The sequence below is a fragment of the Theropithecus gelada genome, chromosome 16, assembly GCF_003255815.1.
Source record: "Theropithecus gelada isolate Dixy chromosome 16, Tgel_1.0, whole genome shotgun sequence".
Lineage (NCBI taxonomy): Eukaryota > Metazoa > Chordata > Mammalia > Primates > Cercopithecidae > Theropithecus > Theropithecus gelada.
Genome location: NC_037684.1, coordinates 8,566,057 through 8,591,999, shown reverse-complemented (window position 1 = coordinate 8,591,999; position 25,943 = coordinate 8,566,057). Strand labels below are relative to the sequence as shown.

The 25,943-nt window shown below is 52.0% G+C and overlaps 2 protein-coding genes across 3 annotated transcripts in view; one reads left to right on the top strand and one right to left on the bottom strand.

Annotated features, from left to right (window-relative positions):
* The window catches only part of TMEM132E (transmembrane protein 132E), a 58,254-nt gene extending 44,162 nt beyond the window's left edge, over positions 1 to 14,092 (bottom strand). For both annotated transcript variants that reach the window (XM_025363138.1, XM_025363139.1), the window contains exon 1: positions 13,704 to 14,092. In XM_025363138.1, the coding sequence (XP_025218923.1) occupies positions 13,704 to 13,770 (67 nt within the window). In that variant the 5' untranslated portion in view covers positions 13,771 to 14,092. The remainder of the gene's footprint in view (positions 1 to 13,703) is intronic.
* Positions 14,093 to 15,577: 1,485 nt separating this feature from the next.
* On the top strand, positions 15,578 to 17,623 carry C16H17orf102 (chromosome 16 C17orf102 homolog). The gene is given in 4 exon segments (XM_025361799.1): positions 15,578 to 15,641; positions 15,644 to 15,968; positions 17,238 to 17,316; positions 17,477 to 17,623. Coding segments are annotated over 4 exon segments (615 nt in total).
* Positions 17,624 to 25,943: the final 8,320 nt, after the last annotated feature.

The following is a 25,943-nucleotide window of genomic DNA, read 5'->3' as shown; positions in this document are numbered from 1 at the left end:
CATGCTCACACCTGTAACCCCAGCATTTTGGGAAACTGAGGCGAGCAGACCACTTAAAGCCAGAAGCTCGAGACCAGCTTGGATAACATCATTAGAATTCCATCTCCAAAAATAAAACTCCAAGAAACCAATTAGCTGGGCATGGTGGCATGCATCTGTAGTCCCAGCTACTACACGGGAGGCTGAGGTAGAAGGATCGCTTGAGTCCAAGAGTTCAAGGCTGCAGTGAGCTATGATCATGCCAGAGCAAGACCCTGTCTCTAAAATACAAAACAAACAAACAAAGAAACAAACAAAATAACATGTGCTGAATGAAACAATAGTGAGTGTCTATTTGAGCACTTCCTACAAGCCAGGCGCTGCTCCAAGCACTTTACATGCATTAACTCATTTATTCATTACAGCAACTCTATGAGAAAGGCACTCTTATTATCCCATTTTATAAATGTGGAAATGGAGCCACAGAGAATTTAAGCAATATTTCCAAGACCACACAGCTGGGATATGGCAGATGAATGTGTTAATGAGTGAATGAAGGAATATATTTTCTTTCTGGTTACTGCCAATCATGCCACCCAATCTGTCTTCCTAGCGACTCCTTGGTTCGAAAGAGTGAGCGGGTGGGAAGGAGCAGGCTCCCAGGTTCATTCATTCATCCCACAGATCATTACTGAGCATCTCCTCTGTGCCAGACCTCAGCAGTTGGGGATACAGCACTGAACAAAACAGAGATGACCTCTGCTTTCAGGGGTTCATGGGACACATAACTATGTCATATGTCAGGTGAAGGGAAACAGCGCAGGGTCAGGGGACAGAGTGAAAGTGAACAGGGCTGCTTTACATACAGGGTGACCAGGGAGGGACCCGGAAGAGGTAGGAGGTAAGAGTGGGGAATCGTCCTTGAGGCTCTGTGCCTGGCATGTCAGGGCCAGAAAGGAAGCCAGCGTGACCGGAGCTGAGCAGGTGAAGGGGAAGACTGGGTTAGAGAGGTAGTGTCGGGAAAAGGGACAGATCATGCTGGCGATGTGAGCTGCTGTGAGGACTTTGGCTGTTACTCTCAGTGAGGTGATTCTGAGCAGAAGGGTGATGATTTGACTTGTAGTTTACAGGATCTCCTGGCAGACGAGAAGGGAAAGTGGCCTTGGGAGGCAGCTGGGAGCCGCCTACCCCGGCCCTGGGAGCTGCTGCCTCTGAATGGATGGGAGTCATCATCGCCAGCACAAATCATGCCGGAGCTGAGGAAGGGCTGAGCAGGCACTGAGCTGGGCAGTGGATTTCCAAGGACAGCAGGAGGTGAGTGGGCTCAGTTCATCAGTCCCAGAGCACTGACTCCTGGGCCCTGAAAATACCTCCAATGGGAGAACTGGGTATGGATAAGCCCATGGACAGCATACAGCCCTGTACTGTCCTGTTGGGTGGCCACTCACCACATGTGGCTGTGAAGTAACTGAAATGTGGCTAATTGGCATGAAGATGTGCTGCTGGCAAGGGCAGAATGCACAAGGGATTTTGAAGATGTAATACAAAAGAAAAGAACAAAATATCTCATTCATAAACTTTTATACAGATTACATGTTTTTATTTTTGATTGTTTTAATATAATGTTTGTTTTTTTAAAAAAATGTAGAGATGGGGTTTTATTTTGTTGCTCAGGGTGATCTCAAACTCCTGGTCTCAAGGGATCCTCTGGCCTCAGCTTCCCAAAGTGCTAGGATTACAGACATAAGCCACCACGCCTGGTCCCGATTACATGTTGAAATGACAATTGTTTGGGCATATTGGTTAAAACATACTATTAAAATTAATTCCACCTGTTTCTTTTAGCTTTTTCTCATGTGATAACTAGACAAGATTAAGTGAGACACGTGGCTGGTGTGACATTTCTATTGGACAGTGCCGATGCTGCTCAGCAACCTCTATTTCAAAGAAAGAAAACAAAATTCCACTGAGAGGAAGGGTTTGTCGCAGGGTATGCAGTTGGTTGAGAGAACAGCAGTGGAAAGAGCAACACCAGAGGTGGGAATGTGGGGAGGTGGGGGACCCTCTGGGTGGATCAGGTTTGTCTGAGGTGACGCCTAAGGGTTCCTTGATGCCAATGATACCATTATGAAATAATGATTATGGCAACCATTTACTAAGCAAGCACTGACAGGGCATAATTGCAGTGGCCTCATCCTCAACAACCCTGCAAGATGGGTAGGTTTTTCTTCTTATTGTTTGCACATAAAGAAACTGAAACTAAAGAGTAATATGCCTGTGGTCACCTGGCCATCCTGCTAGGAGTGGACGAGTTGGCTTCTGCTCCAGGATCTTCAGGGTTCAAGCCTGTATCTCTCCCCACACACCTTCAGGCTGCAGATTAGGGAGGCCTGTATTCCTTGCCAGAAACTCCCTATAACCCTAGACCTGCTATCTGGCAATGGCAGTGCTGTCCTGGCAGTGTGTAGACAGACTTTATACCCACCTTAGGGGCCACTATGGGGAGGATGCAAAGTTCAGGAAGCAGTGGCCTTGCCAGCTGGGTATAACTTTGGTATTGTGATGGGGGCCGGCTGCTGGACCCAGGAATGCCTCCTCCACCCCGGCTGGGCTGAAGAAGCACTGGGAACATGGGACGATGCCTGTGACTGCTTTCCTGGGAAGGAAAGTGGGGAGAGAGGAAGGGAGGGGGCCAGCAGCTGGTCACTGCTGTTTCTAAGACAAGCAGCATGTTGCTAAGAGGCATCAACGGTTAAAAAAAAAAAGATCCCAAACAAAACAAAAAACCCCACCACCAGAACACAGCTCTCCAGGAAGGCTCTGGCACTGTCTTAAATGTGCTTCCCAGCAGTAAGGCCTGGCTCTAGGCAAGAAAGGATGGAAAGACCGCGGTTTACCGAGCCCCTCCAGCAGGCACGTAGTGTTTGTTCTGGATACTTCCAAACACACCACAGGATCTCATTCATGTGGCAGCCCAGCCTGAGAGAGGGTATTACTCCCAGTTTGCAGATGGGGGAGGAGAGGCTCAGGGAGATGTCAGCCAGTGCTCCTGGGTCACTCAGCTACACCGCAGCAGGGCAGGCAGCCCACACCATTTCAACCTACATTTGTGTGACTTGAAGACCCACCACGATTCTCTGACATGACTGGTTCCTAAGGCCTTCCTGGGGCCCGAATGCTGAGAGTGATACCTGTGTGGATCCGCTCCTTCAGCCACTGGCTGACCGTTGGGTGAGGAATGAGGAGGGAGGCTTCCTCTCCATTAAAAATAGTGAGGAAGCCTGGATGTGGTGGCTCATGCCTATAATCCCAACACTTTGGGAGGCCAAGGCCAGAGTATCACTTGAGGCTAGGAATTCGAGGCCAGACTGGGCAACGATGGCAAGACCCCAGGGAGAGAAAAAAATTAAAAATTAGCCAGGTATGATGGCATGTGCCTGTAGTCCCAACTGCTTGGGAATGTGGAGGTGGGAGGATTGCTTGAGCCCAGGAAGTTGAGTCTGCAGCCACCTGTGATCACACTACTACACTCCAGCCTGGGTGACAGAGCAAGACCTTGTCTTTCAAAAAAAAAAAAAAAATAGTGAGGGAGATCCCATCTCTTTCTAGGTTCTCCTACTTGGTCATATTCTTCAGAACTCCTGACTGGACCATAAAGATGCTCCTGTAACCCAAGTAGTCAGAACTGGCTGTGAAGTCACAGGCATGTCCCTTCGGCTCTCCAGGCCTTGGCTGCTAAAATAATGAAGACACTTCCAAGTACTGAGCCTTCGTGCTACGGGCTCCTCACCTTCAATCTGTCATCCAGTCTTACAGAGGTGGAAACCAAGGAGTAGAAACCTAAGTCAGGCTGCTGGTAAGCGGCAGAGTCAGCACTCACACTCAGATGCATCACTCTGGTTCTAATGGTGAGCTCTTTGCCATGTGGTGGCACCTCGGATGACTTCTAGTGCTAATTTCCCATCCCAAGACCCCCACTCCCAGAGCAGATGCTGCCAACACTTCCTTCAGCATTGCTGCAATCTGCCCATTGTTCCCTGACCAAGTAATTATTGAGAACCCTGCTTTGATGATGTCACTCCCTCACTCCATAACTCTCTACAGCTCCCCAGCACTCCATGGAACATTGGGCCAAAGTTCCGAGGGGTCTTTAAAGATCACCCAGGTAAACAGTTACCAATTACATACCATGAACTCATCATCATATCTTGCTATTTCTTCACAGGCAGCTTGGCTCTCTCCCACCAACACTCTGAGAGTTAGCTGGCCAGTGATCATTTTTGCCCTGTGTTTTTATCTTACCCAGGGTATCAGACAAACAGTAGATGCCGACCGATTAGTCTTCAGAAGCAGAATTCTTGAACTTAATCAAGGGCTCCTAAAGTGGCACTTCTTCCATGAAGCCTCCCCGGGTCCCTCTAACAGTTATGAGATTTCTCCCTCTTCCTCCGCAATGCTCTGTATCCTTTGCAACATCTCTATGACTCTGCATTTTATTACAAGCTGTGCAGATGTGGAAGTGAGGACAGCAGACAGGTTGGCTTCAGAGCTGAGTATAGGGAAAGGGTGAAAGTGGAGGAGGAAACCTGTGAGTGTCGGGACCAAGCCGAGAGAACACAGTCCACAGCCAGCTCCAGGGGGGACGATTCCTGGTGTCCAGCACAGGGTGTGGCTCATAGGGGGTGACCATTGAAATAACTAGGTAGTGCAATAATTGCTCAGACACAGGTGTGTGGCCAGTGGTGGCTGGAGGTGGGGGCGAACTTCCCAAGGGCTGGCAATGCCCCAGGAGGGAGCCCAGCCCTCTGCACCATGCCAGTCCCCTTGCCTCTCGCCCCACAACCTCCCACAGCATTTCAGACCTCTCATGCACGGGGCTGGCTGATGGCAGTTTTTCTCCTGCCGAGCACAGCCACAGAAAATTGAGATCATTTCTCTGCTGTGTTGGCAGCTGAGAAAATGGCCATTTTTCCTATTTCCAATCCAATAGTTACTTGCTTTTGGACAAAGACCCCATAAGCCAGCCTCTCCCCAGGAGGGACAGGGCAGGGGACAATGTGGTCATCCTGGGGCAGGTCACCTCCTTGGATAGGAGTCGTGGGCCACAGCGGTCATGAGGTGGCAGGGCTCCAGTGGTGGGTGGAGGGACCACCAATTAAGGCATTTGCGAACATAGACTGGCAACAGGCAGTGAGGTCAGAGCAACAGGTAACCCAAGGCCATTGCGGGGTGCTCAGGGACTCAGAGGAAGTTGACTTTGCAGTCTCTGAACACAAGGACCTCCACACCTGCCACTGTCACACTCCCCAAATCAGTGGTGTAAGATCAGACAGGCCAAACAAGTGCATGTAATCTCTGCCCCTGAACTGATTTTTTGTAAAGTAGGTAATTAGTAAGAAAATCCAAATCTGCGAAATAAATTGAAGGTTGCTTAGCATCCCAAATGCCCTGGGCAGATGAGAATAGCCCGCATGTGGCCTCCATCATGACAGCTCCCTATTTCCCTCAGCCTGCCAGTCACTGTTCCTACAAGGGCGCCCCCAGCCCCATCATCCCCTCCCTCCTGGTCCATCCAGGTGCTCTGCCCCGCTGACCTCCTTGCTGTTCTTTGAATGGTCAAGCCCACTCCCCCTAGGGCTCTTATCCTGGCTGGTCCCTCCACCGAAGGCTCTCAGATATTCACTTACTTTCTCTCTCACCTTAATGTTTTTGCTGAAGGACGTACTATCCTTGATATCATTGGTATCAATGCTGGGCATCCTTCCCCTGACACACACACCCACTTCAGAATTTCCAGTTCTCCTTACCCCGTTTCCCTGTCTTTTAAAAAAAATCACACTTGCCTGTAATCCGAGCACTTTGGGAGGCCAAGGTGGGTGGATCACCAGAGGTCAGGAGTTCGAGACCAGCCTGGCCAACATGGTGAAACCCTGTCTCTACTAAAAATACAAAAATTAGCCAGGTGTGGTGGTGCACACCTGCAGTCTCAGCTACTCGGGAGGCTGAAGCAGGAGAATCACCTGAACCCAGGAGGCAGTGGCTGTAGTGAGCCGAGATGGCGCCACTGTACTCCAGCCTGGGCGACAGAACGAGATTCCGTCTCAGAAAAACAACAACAAAATAACAATAAAAACCACTTGTTGCCTTTGAACATATATAATTCACTTATTCAATGTATTTATTATTTACTGTCTGCCTTCTCCAGCCCCAATATACATAAGAATGTATATTGTGCATCCCTCCTCTGACAAACATACCCACCATGAGTGCAGGGATTTTTGTTGTGTGCACTGACTACAACCAAGTGCCTAGAACAGTGCTTGGCACATAGTAAGCACTAACTGAATACTTGTTGAGTGACAATGTCTCTATGTGCATGTATGTGCACAATGGTTTGTTCACTGGTTCATGTGACAAGTCATCGGCTGCCTATTTTATTTCAGACATCCCCTCCCAGACAGACTCTGTGAATACGGAGGCAGGGAAGAGATCACACACGGTCCAGATCCATTTGAGCTTTCAGCCAGCAGGAAGCCGGGCAATGCAGACTTAAAACCACGGCAAATCTGTCATGAGTTGCAGTGGGTCCTTGTTCTTCTTAGATTAGGGATGGGCTTTCAGGAAGACGAATATGCTCTGCTCTGAAAGCTGAGTACGCAAGGGAGTGGAAGAGTGTTCTGGTCAGAGGGAACAGCATGTACAAAGACTGTAACATGCAAAAGAGCATGACTTATTCAAGGGACTGAAAGAAGCCTGGAGGGTAAGGGGAGATAAAGGCTCAGAGGAAACTGGAGGATCAGTGGGCCCTGACAGCACCAGGCAGGACTCACTCAGGTATATGGGCCCGCATGGCTGGCTGCCTGCATCTGTGCTGATTCTGTTGGCAGGAGACAGAAGGTATGACAAGAAGACACCTGAAAGTAGGGTCAGAAAACCTGACTTCAAGAGCCAGTGTGGTCAGGACTCTGTTGAGCCTCAGCTTTGCCTTGCCTAAAAAGGGGATCACAGTGCTGCGTTCAGATAGCAGCCACTGTGACAAAGTCATCATAGATCGGAACTGGAGAAGTGTTAGAATGTTCAAGGTTAGCAGTGTGTGGCCATGACTGAGTGGGTGTGCACATGAGTGTGCATCTGCGCTCCTACCTCCCACCAACACCCTTCTTCCACCATGACAAAGTCGCTGCATCACCTGTACCAAGCCGCTAAAAATACACTGGCTTCTGGACCAGAGCCAGGCTCCCCCAAAACCCTGGGGGCTGAGGTGGGGAAGGAGAGACCAGGAAGGGCTGAAAAGGTTGTGAGGGCCTCAATCTCTGGGCAAAGTGGTCAGTCACTCACTATCAGACCCTCACCATGCAAGGAACAAAGGCTACCCCTGAGGTCTTGAGCTGTGCCTCCCTCATCTTATTGGGGCCTGTTTGAAGATGGGAATGTGCCTCCCTTGTTATACTGGGTGCTCCCCAAGTGCAAGAACCATTTCCCCACTCCCCCACCCCCACACCACTTTTCTTCTTCAGAATAAGAGAGAGTTTGCCACTCAGTGTGACTGTGACTGATTCTATTTAAGGGTTGGCCAGCTCCAGGGCTGTGTTCCTGGGGAGGGGTCTAGAAGTAAGGGTGGGGTATCCTAGCTGCCTGTTCTCTCAAGGCCAGGGCCCCATGGGGTCTGATGTTCAGTTCTGGGAATTCTTGGATGGAGATACTGCTGAGAACCTGGGCCATTTTAAGAGTCATCCTATCCATCCTGGTAACACTGGGTACCTCATTCTCTAACTCCAGTGGTCATGCAAGACAGGCCCAGGGAAACAGAAAATCTGAGAAACTCTGCCAGCAAGCACACATCCTGCCCACTGCCATTAGTTTGAACTGAACAGAAAAAGTCATGTAAGAAAAGAGAATAACCAGCCGCTCATTCTCACAGGCCAAAAAAGTGTGGGTGAGAATGCAGCAGGAAGGATTAAATTTTGATAAAAAGCAGAACTTTTTGAGGGCAAGTAATGTCCTAGATAATTTAGGCAAAAAGAGATTTCCTTCAATTATCTTTTCTACTTCCTTTTTTTTGTGCATTGAATTATTCATCCTTGCACTCATTCATTCATGCAACAAGCATTGAATTATCTAGGTAACTGCTTCCATTTTCCACTTCATCTTGCTGGGTTGTCTGATAGCCAGCAGGGCCTAGGGTGGAAGTGTGTATGGCAGAGAGTGGGTGGGAAGTGGTGGTGGTGGAGAGCTGAAAGAAGTTTAGAAGTAAGGGTGAGGTATCCTAGCTGAGACAGCAGAAAGGAGATAATGGTGCCTGGACTTGGACTGTGGGTGCTGAGACCACTCTAATGGCTTGCTTGTCCCCACTTGTTGCAACAATGGCCTCACTTGTCTCAGTCCCCCCTTTCTTTGGGGGTTCCATTTGTCCCCCAGAGACCCCGTGCAGTAGCTAGATGAGTGTTGGCTCTCTGTGATACCCTGTCCAATCCTTGGGGACTGCTGGAGTATGGCAGAGCCAGCTGAATTGGTGATAATAAGGCCTACTTTTCTTTTCATTTAAAAAGACAGAGAAGGAAAAATTTTAAAGAAATTTATGTTCCTAAAAACACACACACACACAACTGGTTCATTAATCTCTTATTAAAATTCCGTGTTGAGCATGGGCAAGGAAGAAGTAAGGAAGACCCTGGGGAGGAAATGGGGAGGAAGAATCGTATTCACTTGTTAGCATCGGCTGCAGGAATCAGGGGAGAGAGGTGTGGGCTCGGGCAGAGAAAGATGAGGGAGTTAAGAAGGGGCTTCTCCATCACAGAACAAAAGAGTTGGAAGGGGGCTTGGAGGGCACTGCCTCCTCTCATTTGGGAGAGCAGGAAAACAAGACCCAGAGAAGTAGGTGAAATTCCTGTGGCTACACAGCAAACTGATGACAAAGTCAGGATTTGAACCCAGATATCCTATATCCTGAGGACTGTGTGATTTCAAATCGCTTTGAATTTCAAGACTTTGGACCTTTGTCTCATTCCCCCCAGTTGGACTTTGAGCTACCGAAAGAGCTGGGGATCAGGTGTGGAACCCCTCACATTTCTTTCATAGCACTTGGTAAGGTTTATTAATGAATGCTACTAGTGATTGATTATCATGACTGCTTGCAACCAGAAGCCGGCTTGAGGCTAGAAGCCCACCATTGGAAGAAGCTGCAGAGAGAGGGGATAGTAGAGGTGGTGGAATCTGTTGAGAAGTCTGGGGCAGACAGCCAAGCCAGGAGCCCCATTTGGGCTCTGGTGCTTGTTCTGATCCCAGAACAAACTTGCAAAATGACCTTGGTCAGTCCCTTCTCTGTGTGTCCATTTCCTCATCCACATGAGGCTGAATTTGGCAGTTCCTCTTTCAGTGTTGTGGACATCATTATGTGCAGGGCAACAAGGTGAGACTCTGCCCCCAATGCATACTCCCCTGCCCCAGGTAGGTGGTCCAGACCCCAGTGGTGAGAGTTGGTGCCTCTCAGGGTTTCAGTTTCTGCAGCATCGCCAGCACTCACTACCAATCTCAGGTCCAGAGTCTATCAGTTCCAGACAGGCCCCTGGCAAGGGCCTAGGAGACACCCAAGTTCAGCTCTGGTATTCCACAGTGGCCTTATCCCCCACAGCGAAGCACCAGCCATTCTCAGAATGGATTCCAATAAAGCTCATTTTCTGCCACCAAGTTTATAACACATCCCCACCTACTGGTCTTAAACATTAACAAGGCTGTGTTGTGAATATGGCTGTGTGTGGCCAGAAGAAAGATGGGTGTGGGAGAGGGGAGACAAGCATCATCCCTCACGCCCGGCAGTAAGGGGGTCTCCCAAGGGCTCATGCTTACCCTGTCCTGCTGTGTTCCTCCTGCATCTCCAAAAGGGCTCAGGGCTTGGGCGATCGGGGATGGGGTGGGGTGTGTGGACACAACCCACAGGAGAAACTCAAGGTTGCTGGTCTGGGAATCATGGAGGTGAGGACACGTTTTGAGATAAGGTATTCAGAATGACCCTGGACACTACATTTGTATCCTGTGAGACCATGTCATAGCATGTCACCTGAGACACTTGGATCTTGTATGTGCCCACTCAAGGGGCATGGCATGGGCCTGCTCCATTCTTTTGCTCTCTTTGTGGTATCTCTGCCTATCTCCTCCCCTGCCCCTCTTCTACCCTGTACCCCAGAGCTCCCTTTTCAACTCATGCTGGGAGGGTCCCTCAATGCAGAGTTGTTCTCCTGCCCCATCCATTTCTTCTGGGCACCTGCTATGTGTCAAACACTGGAGAGCCATGCAAACACGTGGAAGACATGGTCCTGCCCTAAATGCAAGAACGTGGGGATCAGGAGGATTGCACAGGTAAGCATGCCCATGTATACCCCTCACACAGCAGCCTATGAGGAAGAAGTGCTAGAAAAGTCGCATGAAGTACCAAAGAAGTTATGGAAAAAGTTCATTTATTTCTATCGGGGCATGGGGACTGCTGGTGAGAAGCTAGGGGGTAATCTAGGGAGGCTCCCTAGAGGAGGTGACATTTGAACTCAGCTTTGAAGGTTAAGTAAGAATTTCTGGAGGCAGAGTAATCCAGATGGAGGGGCTGGTGAGTGCAAAAGCAGAAAGGCAGGAAAGTGAGAAAAAGCAATACCTCACGGGGCACATAGAGGATGGCGAGAGGCCAGTATCACAGAAGTGAAGATGTGGATTGGGACAAGATCATGAAGGGTTTTGGAGGCCAGGGCAATGAGTGTACCCTTGATCCTAGAGGCTGTGGGGAGCCAGTAATGGTTCCTGAGTAGGGAGCTGACATAATCAACTCTCTAACAGATTTATCCACCACGCTGACCTCCAAACTCCTATTTGAACTAACGATGGGGCTGGGAGTCTCCCCAAAGATTAGATACGAGAAAGTGGTCTTCACAGATGTTCCCTGGAAGAAGCCTGGAGACTGGGAACAGTGTAGAGGTGCCCAGATGACACACCACTCTGCCTATCTCATGGGCTGAACTGGGCCCTGAAAAGGTAGTGGGGCTCCATTCACACATGGTCTCTGTCCAGGAGTCCTGGCAGAAACTGGGAAGGGGAGAGATGGACCAGAGACCATACTGCCTGTGGAAATGGGGAATGTGAGGGAGGCAGCCCAAGGTCACCCTGCCCGGTGGCACCAGAGTCAGAGTGAAACCCAGGCTACTTGGCTCTCAGTCTGGCCGTGTGGTCAGAACCCTGTGATCTCAGTTGCCTGCCAGGCACAGAAAACTGCAACTGTCCTTCTATCCCCCAGTATTTTAGAAAAGCCCAGGAACCCCAACCAAGAGCCAGCTCAAAGGGAGACTAAGTCCCTGTATCCTATTCTTAACAGAGGGAAGGGTGGCTAGGTGGGCATCAGGCAGCCCTGGAGGAGGAGGGCGGCCCAGAGGAGAGGGGGTTTTATTGTGGGGGGATTTTTATCATACTGGCCTTACCCATCTGGGGGATCTCCGAAGTTTTAAGTATCTGCTGGCACCCTTCTCTGAGGCAGGGGAGACTGAGACATGGGATGGAGAAGAGAGTTCAGGACTCAGGGAAGGAGCTTGGAAATGGAGCCATATAGTCAGGAGGGGAAACGTCTGCTCAGTGGGGCGATTCTGACCCTACCTCCTCAAATACCTTCTTTCTGCTCAGGCAGCCAAGCCCTCTGTCCTTATGTGTGCTGTCGCTGTGTTAGGCACTGGCTGTGTGGAGAGACAGGGAATAAGCCCATGGCTCTGCCTCCACCAATCCAGGGCTACTGGGGCACAGAGAGGGCACTGGTGCCTAAGGAAAAAAGGAGGCCAAGGCCAAGACCAAGGGAAGGCAGCCAGGACGCTAAGGCCCAGCTGGAACTGCGTCTTAGGAACAGGCAGGATTCTGGCAGCTGAGGAAGGGAAAGGGATCTTTAATTCCAGTCTCAGGGATCAGGAAGGTGGGCAGAGGGGCCCTAACGACAGAGTTTGAGCTGCCCATCAACAGCGTTTGAGGTGAGGCCGTGGTTGGGCTTTGGGAAGGGAATTCTGACAGCAAGATGTAAGAAGAGGGGAAGAAGCCACCTAGACTCAGGCCTGGGTTTCTGGGCTTCCTCCTACTGGGCAGGGAAACTCCCTGCCGGCAGTGCTAGGTCACAAGTGCAGTCCACGCAGCTCCAGCGCGCAGACAGGCAGCCCACCTCCCTCTCCCCCAATCCCATTCTCAGCGTTACACACAGAGCCTAGAGATTTCCGGTTCCCCGCTATGCTCCCACTTCCCCTCATCTCACCCTCGTCCCTCTGCTGGCACGCTGCTCTGCCCATTCCTCCCATAAAGAACTGAGGTTAGCCGTCTCTGGTGAACTGAACGCACAACAACCCCCCTGGAGTCACCTCAGCCGGGAATAACCAAGCCACCCATAGAGGGAGGTCCTCCTGCTCCCCTCCCCCCTCCTAGCCCCAGGACCCTACAATTCCAAGAGCCCCTTCCTTTTCTTATTCTTTCAACCTTGAGAATGCGCTTTGGTCAGGGTGAAAGAGGCCGCTGGTTAGAGATCTTGGGCACACTCCTGGCGAGCTTGGGCAGGCTCTTAGGGACTGGGCAGATCTGGGCAAGAGCTGAGCCCGGCACATTGAGGGCGCTCCACCAATGCAGACAGCCCACTGCCCCCTCCATCTAAGCGCCCTCTATCCTGCCTGAGGCTCAGCCCTCAGCGTGGAGCACCGAAACACCCTCGCCCCCCAACCCCGCCACGCCTTGCTGGTTGAGAAAATGTATCCCAGGTCTGCTGGTTTCACGTTAGGAGGGAGCAGAGGGCCCCGCTTCTCCATTCTCCCCTCGGAGCTGTCTCCCTCCCACCTCGGTCTGCGCCCCTCGCCTCCTGGAGCGTTTCCAGCTTGCCGAAGGCCCGCTGCAGCCTCCTTCCGTCTGGTCTGAGTTCCCACTCTTGGGGGCTGTTCAAAGCCCCACTGCCCGCCACCCGTATGCCCGCTATCCCACCGCCAAAGCGCACCAACCCCTGTCCCTCCTTCTCCCACCCGCTTTACCGCGGAGCCCGGGGTGAGCCTGGGGAGCAGACGCAACAGATTGCAGAATGCGAGAGCGCGGAGCCCTCTCCCTTCGCGCGCCGCCCGCGGCCCCGGCCTGTACCAGTGCCCAGACACCCGCCCTCCGGGCTCGCCTAAGCCGGCCATTTAGATGCAGCTCACAGGACCGTGGGCGTGCGAGCCGCGGCGGCTGCCCGGCCCGGAGTCAGTCCACTTCCCTTCCCGAGGACCGCGGCAGGAAGCGAGGCGCCGGGCGGCGCGGCCCCGCACCGGCCTGCGCGCCCGGGGCGGGGAAAGACGCGATACCGGCGGATCCCAACAGCCCCCAGGCTGGCTGGCCGCAGGGGGAGACTGGGGCGGGGGGCGGCCGGGACGCCATCGGGAGAATCTCTCGGATCCCTCTAGATTTCCGTGGGCGGACACGCCCCCAGACGCTCGGGTTCGAACCCTTCTTTATAACCCGGAGAGGACTGGAGCGACGCCCTCCCCCCACCCTTTCCTGGTGCCGGGCTCGGTCCCCTCAGCTGAGCTCGCCGGAGGACTCGGGGGCTGGTGGTAACTCGAGCTGCAGCCCGAGACGCCAAACCCGGAGTGGCGGCTGCGAGTCCAGGCGGTGTGGGTGCTCTTCTCCCCAGTCTTCCCCGTGCCCCCTCCGGTGGCGCCTGCCGCATCCTCACCCCGAGTCCGCGCCGCGACACTTACCGTGGGCGAGCAGCGCTGAGAGGCAGAGCAGGGCGGCGCCGCCGCGGCCCGACATCCCCGGGGCCATGGCCGAGGCGGGGGCGGAAGGGGTCCGAGAGGGCAACAGTCGACGACGACTTGGCCCCAGGCTGGGCTTGGTCACATCCAACTCAGGGCGGCCGTGGCGCCCGGCTGTCTCAGATGCAGCTCCGGGGCCAGAGAGTGCAATTTGGGGACACTTTGCGGGGAGGGGGCGTCCCAGGCCCTGGCGGCTACACCCTCGGAGCCGGTGAGGGCGCAGCTCCGGGCGGGAGGAGCCTCCACCTCCCCCAGCTGGTGCCCCCTGCAGGATCTGCGAGGCGCGGGGGGAGCCGCACGTGCAGTCCCGAGCCCGGTGGCCGCGGGCGTCCCGGAGGCTACCTAGAGCCCAGTGCTGAATCTCCCGGCCCCACGGCCCAGCTCGAATCCGAACTCACTCGAGGGTGCAGACTTCCAACGCAAGCCCCAGTCTCCTCGGTTTCGATAGTAACCCCACATGGATAGAGCCGCTGTCTTCCTCCAAGCCCCTGCAGCAGCCCAGCGTAAAAATCCCAGGTCAGGTGCAAATGAATGCTGTCTTTCTCAAAGAAAGAGAAAATCCAGGGAACTTTAATCCGTCTGGAGAAGGAAAAGTTTCCGTGCGGTGCTGAGACTGGCGACGCGGGTCGCCACCACCCTAGGCGATGCCCAGACCGGATGCCTGAGGCGGGCGGCCAGATGTTTGTCCCCTCTGCAAGCCTCGCTCCTCGGCTCCAGCGCGCTTTCTCCAGTCTGGATCAGGGCCCGGGTTCCACACAGGCCAGGTCAGCGCCTCCTGCCCAGGCAGCCGCTCGGCGGTTGGGGCAAGGGTGGCGCGGCCAGAACGGGCTGCCCCATGTAGATGGGGCTTGGAGAAGCGAAGGAGCGAGAAAGCCGGCTAATGGCCCTGCCCCGAGCCCTTCCCGCCCAGGGCGTCGACTCCAGCTTGATGACCATAAACGCTGTAAGGTGCAGAGGGGCTCCGGCAGCTCGCGGCAGCTTCGGGCCACCCCGCTCTCCGCTCAGGTCTCGCTGTCTCAGCAGAGGGGCGCGCTGCCCCGCCTCGCTCCTCGCCTTGCCTGGGGGAACCTGCACAAACCTTGAACTTTTCTGGGGTTCAGAGTCTCCGACGCCTCCTTCTCCCTGCCGCCCTCGCCCTGCCCCCGGACGCCCGCTCGCCCGTCGTCTCGGTGCTGCCGGGCATCGGCTCCCGCTCTCTCCGAGTCAGTTTGGGCGAGCTGATCGCCGTGCCAGTCCGGGCTGCGGGCGGTGAGAGGCGGGCGCGGCGCCAGGGGCCAGGGCAGCCGGCACCCGCGCAGCCTGCGGCCAGGGAAGCGGCAGCTGGTGCCTACGGGGCCGCGAGGAGAGGAGGTGCCGGCAAGGGAGCCGGCTCCCCATGGACGTGTGTGGGGGGAGAAAAAGAATCGAGGAGCAAAAAGGAAGAGGAGGTGGGGGGAGCCACAGTTGCACGAAGCAGCAACCGCCGCTGTCGCCGCCTCCTCGGCGCTCGCGCCGGCTGCTCCACCGTAAATGACTCGAGAGGGACAAACACACTCGCGCTCGCCCGCCCTCCTCCTCCGACCGGGATTCAGCGCCCACCCGGGCAGAAGCGGGCCCCGAGCTTGGCGCGCTCGCTCCCACCCCTCCCAGATTCCCCGTGGTCACGTGGGCCCGAAGCGCGCGGCCCACGGCTTGCGCGCCACGGAGACTCCCCCCACTCCTAGCTCCCCCTCCTCTGTCCACGTGTCCATTCCGCATTCCCAGCCTGGGGGCGCGCGCGGCTCCTTAATGAGACTCGGGCCAAGGGCCGACCTCGCGATTCCTCTCGCCCCTAGTTTATGTTTGATTTTTCCTTCCCAAGGCCGGCTAGCGCTGGGACCCGAATGGGGCCGGCCAGCTGCGGCAGCTGCGTTTCTCCAGGGTAGACGCCACCGCAGTCACTGATGTCCCTTTTCAAAGGATGCACGCTCCCCACCGGGCGCCGGAGGTGTTTTGCAGCCGCTCTGCCAGAGGCGCGGGTAGGGGGCACCCTACACCCATCCCCAGAGTCCGCTGGGCACAGGCTGGAAATCAGCCTCGCTGCTGTGCCCAGCTCCTCTCGGGCCGCGGGGGCTCTGGGACACAGCTTCGTGCGGGATGGGTCCGGGGCGCAGCTGTGGGAGACCTATTTATTCCGCTGTTGGGGAAGGAAGAGGGAGAAGAGGAGGGGACAGTGCTTTCCTACAGGTTGTTTAGCAAGCCTTTAAAGAGGCATGCTGTGGGGGTGGGGAACTGCCCCTCTTGCATACTCACCCAGGCACCTGCTGACTAGGGGGAGGGGTGGCTGGAGTGATATTTGTTCCCCTATCAGGCCCTTTCCATTAGAGTGCAACCTAGATCAGACCCGACAAGTCAACCTTCACCCCTCATCTGTCAACCAGGCATCGGATCCATGGCAGTGATTTTATAGCTTCATTGGGTATCAGCCCCAATCCCCAGAGGGTGCATTTCAATTCCACCCTACTCTGGAGGGACAGGGTCTTCAACCCCATGGGCATATCCCTACTGGGGAGGATATGGATCTTGAGGGTCACCCTTTTATACCTCTGCACTCAACTGGAGTGAGAGTGTGGGGCCAGATCAGAGCAAAGCCAGCTGGGGTGCTCAAACCCTACCCTCCATCTGCCTGACTCCATGCTAGCCTTCTTGACCCTGAGAGTTTCCTTTCATCCAGGACAGTGACATTTTGTTTTTGGAAAATGTGTTTGCATTTTTCCTGGAAGCCTTCCTCCTCCCTGGCTGCTGGCTGTTGCTGCCTCCCTTAGTACTGGGGCCTGTGGAGGGCTGCTCTGGCCCTTCCCCCACCCCCACATCTGTCTGGAGTTGGGGGGAGGTGCAGCCTGGGGAGAGCTGGCCAGCTCTTGGAGGCCCTGGGGATAAAAGGTGCTGGAGTCGTCAAAGAAGATGATTCTCATTAGGCCCCTAATGCCTGATGGCAATTAATGTCGCCCAAGGGCTTATTCACCAACCCACTGAGAAGCAAGCTAGCAATCAGGCTCTGTGTGGGGGAGAAAGGGGAAAGATCCACCTCCTGAGGCAGGGGAGGGCTTTAGGAAGAGGAGGAAGGAAGCAGGGAGGGCCCTCCATCCCTGCCTAGCACCCTATCAGAAGGGACATGGAGCCTGAGCATGGCCAGAGGGAAGAGATGAGGCGCTTTACCGAGCCCAAGACACACCTCACTCTGTGTTGTGGATCAAATTTCCTTTCTCCTCAAATGTTCCCAGCTGACGCTGGGGTCTGAGGGGCAGCAATGCCAGCCCTCTCCCAGCTGTCTGTGGAAACAGCACGGTGTTCTGGTCAGGGTGAGCAGGGACTCAGACATGGAATTCTTCTCTCTGCACCCCCATCTCACCCCACCCATAGCTCTTACGTGATAGGAAAATAGACCTTCCTTCGAGATTGTTTCTCCTCCTTCCTCCCTCCCTTCCTCTCTGTCTCTGTCCCTCCCTTTCACAATAGTACGGTGCGTATCTCCAACATCACAGGCATTGTAGGTACAACAGTGAGCAAAACAAAACTAACTCTTGTCCTCATGGAACTTACTGTCTAGAAGGGAAGGCAGACACTAAGCTTCTAATTGCCTGCAATTGTGGTGTGATTTGGCATCATGCACTTTGCCCATCTTATGGAGAAGACTGAGGCCTGTGGTTGGAAAGGGTGAGGGAGCAGTCTGCTCTCTTTAGAGAATGCAATTTCAGCCCCAGGTTCTTCCTGTACCTCTGATATGGAGCTACCCTTCCTGGATTGAAGCCTTCTGCCAAGTCCATGGGCCTGATGATCATCTGACTCTCCAAATGCCAGATTTTCCACCTCCTTGCCTCAGGGAAGTGAAGGGCAGCCGATAGCCCACCTGAGGAATAAAATATGACTCCAACCTCTAGTGCTCCATGGACCTGTCATTCTCAGCAGTGTAAATCCTATGGCTCAGAGAGAAGGCAGTTGGCACAAGGTAGACAGCCAGTTGTTTCAGCTATTCCAATCCTGCATGTCATGTACCTGGAAAGGGGTTCTATACATTCCCTCTGCCTTTCCTACTACCCCAGCAGACTGCCCTCAGCCTTACCTATGAGTCCTAGTTATGGATTCCCAACCAGTAATGCCACTGGAGCCTAGATAAGGGGAAGTCAGAGGAGCCACCCCAACTGGAGCCCAGGCTGGAGAAAGGACCTGGCATGTGTGTACTCTTCCATCCCAGATGAGCACCTTATCAACTTAAGGTGGTAGTGTCTCTGCTGTGTCCATTCTATTTGTGTCTTTCTGGACAGAGGATTGGCAATGGTTGGAGGTTATCTCAGTCACCAGTTCCCAGGTGATGCCTGGAACAGCCCTGTCCTCCTGCCAAGGAAGCAGGCAGCAAGTGGGGTTCTGTCCCAGGCCCCAGTGCCCTGCATGGATGCTTGTCAAGGACCCATATATAAACTGACACCCACTTCCTCCCATGCCTGACCTGCCCTCATGATGGGCCAGGTGACATTTGTCCTTCAGCATGCCTCTGTTTTTCAGAATGCCTACCATCAGGAGACAATCAGACGAGCCAATGTGGAGCATCATGAAGACACGTTCCTGGGATCACCCTGGAATCCTACTCTGTCTCAGCTCAAGGGAGTTCCGAGATTTCCTAAGCTAGCCCTCTCATTTTACAGCTGCAAAAATGGAGGCCTGTTAATTCAGTCATTTTATGAAATCCTGTGAAATTTTTATTGAGCTCTAATTGTGTGTGAAGCATTATGGAATGCTTCTGTACTGGAATGCATAGGTTGAACAAGACAGATAAGGCCCAGATGGCAGAAGTTCAAGAGCTTTCACAATCTATATAGAGAACCTAGAAATATTAATGGCTAATCTTAATGAGTATGTGCTTTTTATGTGCCAGTCACTGTGCCAGGCATTTTGCATGCATTATCTGAGTCCTCACTACAACCCTGTTAAGTAGATACTGTTATTATTACCATTTTCCAGATGAGAAAACTGAGGCTCAGTGAAGGTAAGTTTCTTGCCTAGGGTCATAGAGCTAGAAAGTAGCAGAATCACAACTCAAAACCACATCTATGTGATTCCAAAGCTCAGGTACGTAACCCATTTAGCCATTTTCACTGTGATATGCGAGGGCCCAGGATTTCATATATGACAAAGCTATCATTTCTGGGTGGACATGTTTATGGGCAGTGGGGTACCAGGCATAAATAGGCCATTCAACACGGGGAGGGCAGTGTGTGAAGGAGGCCAGCACAGGGGCCCTGAGAGCACAGGCACCTCTGATGAGAAGGTAGTGTGCTTTCTGCAGTACTGTTCTGAGCAGCTCACCCTCTTGTTCCCCTTCCCCAGTACCCAGATTCACACCTATATGCTGTTGGACTTTCACCCCATTTAGTACACAGTTATGCATACACATGGCTATTGTAGCAATTGTCCAGCCTTCACCATGCAGCTGGGCTGCTTTGCCTTCCCCTGTAGGCTGAGCTCCCAGCTCAGATTCCAGGACCAATAGCGAATGTCAGCAGTGAAGGGCAGGAGAATGTCAGCAGTGAAGGGCAGCGTGGCATGATGGCCAGCACATGGTTTTGCCAAGCAGAGACCTGGGTTCCAGTCCTAGAAGGCAAGGCAACTGTATCAGTTTGCTCATGCTGCTGTAACAAAATACCACAGACTGAGTGGCTTAAACGACAGAAGTTTTTTTTTCTCACCATTCTGGAGGCTGGAGTCCAAGATCATAGTGCTGGCAGGGTTGGTTTCCCCTTAGGACTCTTTCCTTGGCTAGAAGATGGACACCTTCTTGCTGTGTTTTCACATATGGTCATTTTTCTGTGTTCATGAATCATGGTTTATCTTCCTCTTGTTGTAAGGACACTAGTCATATTGGATTCAGGCTCCATGAAAATTAACTTACTCACCTCTTTTAAAGACCTTACCTCCAAAGATGGTTGCATTCTGAGTTACTTGGGGTTGGAACTTCAGCATATGAATTTTGGAGGTAGAAGATATATTTGAGAGTAAAAAGGGGTTCTGTTAACCCATTTATGCCTGAGGTTGCAATTTTTTGAAGTTTTGCAATTGGATTTTGGCAATGACCTGGAGCAGTAGGATATAAATAATTCCCACATGCTTAGCATTCCAATAATGGAACACTGGGCATAAATGGGCTAAAATTACTTTGGAGCAGCAGTCTTAAGTGGACCATTTAGGGCAAAATGGAACATAGGGACACCCTAACATTCTGGCCCCATCACTCATTCTACAGCCTTCTTCTTTTAAACCACCACACCTCTCTGAGTCTCAGTTTCTTCATCTGTTGAATGGAAATAATCATACCAACTCCCCCAAGCAGGCACTTTAAAAATACTAGTAAATGTATACTGATTACCTGACTGTACTGAGCACCACTGCATGCTCTGTGTAGGTTAACCATTGCTATTATTGAAACCAAACTGCTCAATAAGGTTTACAGGCCTATGTGATTTGACCCCTAGCTGCTTTTCCAAACTCATTTCTTCCCCATTTCCCCCTTCTATTTTCTTACACTGGAGCCACAAAGGCCACCCTGCAGTCATGTATCAAGCACATTCCTGCCTCAGGGCCTTTGTACCTGTTTTTCCCTCCACCTGGAATGCTTTTCCCCTAACCCCTTGCTCCTTTACTTAATTCAGGTTTTTGTCCAACTGCTACCTCCTTGGAGATACCTTCTGAGGTATACAATGAGTTGATACAAAATAATGCAACTATTGTTCTACCTCCATTGCTTTATTTTTTTACGCCACTTTAATTGGATTCATAGCAGTTGGTATTTTACTTTATAATATGCCTGTGTATCTGTCTCTTCCGACAGAATGTAAGCTCCCCAAGGGCCAAGATTCTATATGAACCATTCACCAATGTATCCCCAGTGCCCAGAATGGTGCCTGGTATATGTGCTCAACAAAATAAACTGACTAGATTATTTATCCATATTCACTGACTTCAGTAACTGGGTCTTTGATTTTACCCAGTCCCGATAAATGGGTCTTGGGTCTGTGTTCCCTAAGGACCCTGCCTGGCACCTCACTTCCGTGATCTTCCAGAGCCTGGGAGCCCACAGCCCACGCCCCTGATGCTTCTCTTGGCAGTCCCAACTCTTACTATGCCCTTTTACTTGCTGAGGCTGGAGTTCCTCCACCTGCCATGTCAGCCTCACCCTGAGTGGTAGGGTTTGGGCTGGGACCTCAGAGCCCTGATTCTTCCCACCACTTCCCACCCCTACCAAATCCTGCAGGACAGAGGCATCTGCATCTCCTGCCATTCCCCAACGTGACTCCTCTGCTCCAGCCAGGCCAAGCCGAACTCCCTGCCACCACCATCATGAGGAATGCTCCTCTTCATGCCAGCCTCATTCTTCCCTCCCCACCTTTGTTCCTGCTCTACCCAGCTTCCTTTGTGCTCTTCTCCACCAATTAAAATCCTGCCTATCTTCACATTTCAGCTCAGGGGTCTTCTTTATGAAGTTCGCAGACACATTGCAAAATGGTTATATGTCCTCATGGAAAAAAGGAACAAACAGAGATTTTGGAATCAGGCAGAGTTCAAGTTCTGACCACATTTCCTTCTGTTTAGTTTCTCTCCGCACCTTGAGTGCCTAGTCATCGCTACACAGTAAATCCCCCCTGCGATGGGGTCATATTCTCATTAAGATTATTGCTCAGAATCCACCCCCTTGCTATTTTTGTAATTAAGAAACCCAAGGCCCAGAGAGAGCTAGTGACAGGCCCAAGTCCACACATCCAGTTACTGGCACAGACAGGAATATAACCCCATGTAAGGATATGCCTGGCTCCCTGCCCCACAGTGTGCCCATTCCCAAACTTTCACTGCCTGGCTCAGCCCTGTCTTGGACTTGGAAACCCATCTTTTCTTTCCTCGAGAGAATGAGGCTCCTTGGGTAATTATTTCAGGGATTTGTCCCTGATGCAGTGTGGATGCTGGACTGAACCAGACCTTGGACTCCAATTCTATCAGTTGCATTTATGTACTCATCTAGTCATTCAGCCTCACCTTGGACATTTCTTCTTCTCTGAAACCTTCCCTGACATTGCCCACACTCCCATCCCTATTCAGTTCACCTGTAAGGCCCTGCATCTCCCACATCTAAGCAGCTTTCAGATTGTGTTGATTTGCTTGTCTCCTCCCATAAAGGGGAGACCCAGGAAGGCAGGCACTATTTGCACTGACCCTTGTCATATGCCCCTTGCCTGATGTCTGTTGAGTATTCAGTTAATGGCTACTGACTAAGTGAATTATTAATCACCTACTGTGTGTTTGGAGATATGCTAGATGAACGAGATGGTCTCTGCCCTCAAGGAGTTTGCCACTGTGTGGGAGAGGGAAGTGGGCAGACACATAGGATTATGATGCCTAGTGGCAGTGGGTGCCCTGGAGGGAAGCCCAGGAGCCCTGGGGCTGGAATGAGGGGCATCTACTTCAGCCTAGGACATGAGTGCTGCAGGATATGGGAAAGCTTCTCGAAGGAGGTGACTTTGAGCTGCACTGAGGGAAGGACAAGCTGGTTTGGGGAAGTGGGGAGAAGAAAGAGAGGGAAGGAGGCTGCTGCAAGAACAGAAAACAACATTTTAAAGCCTGCATCCAGGGAGGACACACTGTGATCAGGAGAGAGTGAGTGTTTCTGCATGGCTGGGGCATTTGAGAGCTGGGGCGAAACTAGGAAAGGGGCTGGAGAGGAAGCAGGCCCATTGCCTCTGTGCCCAAAGATACCTGTCTGTGGTGATGTGCACGCTCATGGTTACTATATTCAGTCATACAACTTCACACGTTTGGGGCCAAAGACACTGGGATGCTTACGAAGCATTTTATCAGTGTGTTTGTGCATTGTCCCTAACCCCAACACCACACATTTGTACACAGTCCCTGACCCCGACCCCACATTCATGGCCAACATTAGTTGGGCAACTCAACTCTCTACAAAATGGGTAACCTTCTGTATGGGCTGCTTACAGATCTTTTTACTCCCATTTCCCTAGAATCTCTACCTTTAGTTCCTCTTCAGGCAGCACAGTTCCTCCAACCCCCACCCTGTGGCCAGCCTTGACTCTAGCTGTCCCCTTGCTCTTCCTCCCTCTGGCCCACGTGGACAGTAAGCTAGGACCACCCCGGGCACCCAGCCAAGGGAGGATTTGGACTTGAGCCATGCAGGCTGGGCTCTGCTGTCCCCTCCCCCTCTTTTCCTCCCTACCCCCATACAGCTTCATTTAATTCCAGGGCAAAGCACTTGCCTGATGCGAGCCAGAGAAAGACAGCAGGAGCCAGAGACAGAAATTCAGAGACGAAGAGCGCAAGCACACTTTCTTTGCCACAGCCCAGCAGCTAAACGGCAGCAAACTGATATGGTTACAAACTCCTCAACTTCTTGTTTGTTGGCCAACTTGGCTGCCAGGTACAAGTGGGAGAGGAAGAGCCGGGGGCCCAACTTCTCTCCATGGCCTCCTGATCAACTGCCCGTGACCTCCCAGAGTTGTTGAGCCAGCTCTGCCTGGCTCCTGTGGTTGGCAGTGCCCAGGATTCCTGAACTGGGCAGGAGGGCCAATTGGGCCTGCTGGGAGCGTGAGAGAAGAAGCCAGGCATGCTGAGGACTGCAGAGGAAGCCAGGTCTGCTCTGAAGAGGGGAAGCCCTCACATCATAGACTTATATGGCCAGATGGGCCATTAGAGGCCATCCTAGTAACCTGTTAGCGTTACAGGGGGGAATGTGAGGCCCACAGCAGTGGGTATCTTGCCTAATTTCACACAGGAGCTCATTTCAGAGTTGAGATCAAAACCCAAGTTCTCTTTCCAGATCCTTTAAGATGGGAATCCTGCTTCAAGTTTCCACCCCACCTCCCAGATCTAATTCTCAGCTCCCTTACGTCTTCCTCTTGCTAAAAACCCAAATTCCCCAGATTTGCATTTAGGGTTTGACACATACCTTCCAGCCCACCCTCCCCAGTTTTAGCCATTCTTCCCCAATCAGTCATGCCTTTCTCTGCTGCGGTGCCCTTCTGCTCTGCTGGAATGCCTGTTCCTCCTTCCCCATCTCTTCTTGGGGCCCTTCTGTAAAGTCTGTTTCATCCACCCCAGGTGGAATCAATCACTGTCTGCTTCATAGTTAAAGTCCATCTGATCTTCGTTTAGGCTTCCTCTCATTCACTTACAAAATCTGTAGGGACTAATGTGGTTTGGATGTTTGTCCCCTCATATCTCATGTTGAAATGTAATCCCCAGTGTTGGAGGTGGGGCCTGGTGGGAGGGGTCACAGGGGGCGGATTCCTCATGAATAGCTTGTTGCTGTCTTTGAGATCATGAGTGAGTTCCTGCCAGATCTGAGTTACATGAGATCTGATTGTTTAAGAGTGTGGCACCTCCCGCTTCTCTCTCTCGCTCCTGCTCTCACCATGTGATGTCTGCCGCTCCCTTTTGCCTTCCTCCATGATTGGAAGCTTTCTGAGGCCCTCACCAGAAACAGATGCCAGTGCCACAGTGCCATGCTTCCTGTGTAGCCTGCAGAACCAGAAGCCAATTAAACCTCTTTTCTTTATAAATTACCCAGCCTCAGGTGCTTCTTTATAGCAATGCAATAATTGATTAATAGAGGGACACAGATTACATTTTGTTCATCTTTACATCTTCCATAACATTGAACACAGCTGCACACATGGAGTGAACGTTCCTAGACATTTACTGAACAAACGAACATATGGCAAAACAGGCAGTAGTTCAGACACCACGGCCCTGCACTGTCTCAGGTACTTTCTATCCAAAGCCTCTTTGAAGCTTCTCTAGCATCTTGAGTGGTATGTAAATATTATCTACATTTAGAGAGGAGGAAGCTGAGGCTCCCAGAGGGAAAGTCACTTGTTCAAGGTTATGTAGCTAGAAACTGGCAGAGCTGGGATTTGATCTCAAGTCTGTTTGTTTTTAAAGCCTGTGTTCAATTCACCAGCTCACAGCACATCTGATTATAAATGCTGTCTGAGGCTGACCTTCCTGGGGCTTCTTGTGTCGGCATCAACGTCCATCAGCAGGGGGTCCTCAAAGGGATTCTGGGGGTACCTGCAGAGTGCTTTCGTCACTTGGAAATCCCCCTTCCCTCCCCAGGCCAAGTGAAGTAACGTTCTAGGCTTGCAGAACAGAACACAAAAATTAACCCTGGTCTCACGGGGGCCCTGTCCTCGTTTCCATCTCACCATCTGTCTCTCAGATACTCTCAGATGGTCACCAGGAGCTGTCATTGGGTGGTTCTGAACCCAAGTCCCAGAGCCAGGCTGCCTGAGTTCAAATACCAACTCGGCTGTCTACTGTGTGACATTGGACAACTTACTTAACCTGTCTGTGCCTATTCCTCATCTGTAAAATGGAGGTATTAATAGCACATACCTTGTAATGTTGTAAAGCACTTTGGAGCAGTGACTGGCTCATGGTAAGTGCTCTGTGCATGTTTGCTATCATTGATATCCACACCATGTTCTTCCTCTGAGATGTAAGTCTCAAAGGGTTTGTTTTCTCTTCCTGAGAAGAGTCATCTCTGTTTCTTTCTGTGTGTTCTGGGTAGGCCTCTTAAATACTCTAGGCCTCCCTTGTAAGACAAGGAAGCAAAATTGGGCAGAAAGAACAGCTCCAAGGAAAGCCAAATCAAAGTGACTTTTGTGGTGACAAATGCTTAATAATAACTTTACAAATCCAGTTGAATTACTATGAATAACAACCCTTTTTTTTTTTTGTATGGATGCCGCGCCCGTCTCCCAGAGAGCACCCAGCTACAACCCTGAAATCCACCCAAAAGAATCATTACTGGGAAAACAAACTAAAAATAACCCCATAGGAAACAGTGCCAGCTCAGAAGCAGTTCTTTGGAGGTGGGGGCGTTCAAGGAACCTCTTCTGTTGCTTCTGGGATAATAGATTCTAATTTTTAAACCTGGAGTTGTCTTGGGGGTGAGTCCTGGTCCCTGCCCCTATAATCTAGTTCCCCATGTTGTCTTCAGTATGCTTCCTGGGCATCTGGCCTCTGTGCCACCTTCTGGTAGTTCAAAGAGGGGTGTGGCAGATTGGGGGCCCCACTCCTGGTCCCTGATGCTGACTTGGTTCTTACCGTGTGCGACCTGGGTTGCTCCCTTTCCCTGTCCTTTGAGTTGGACTCACCCAGAGT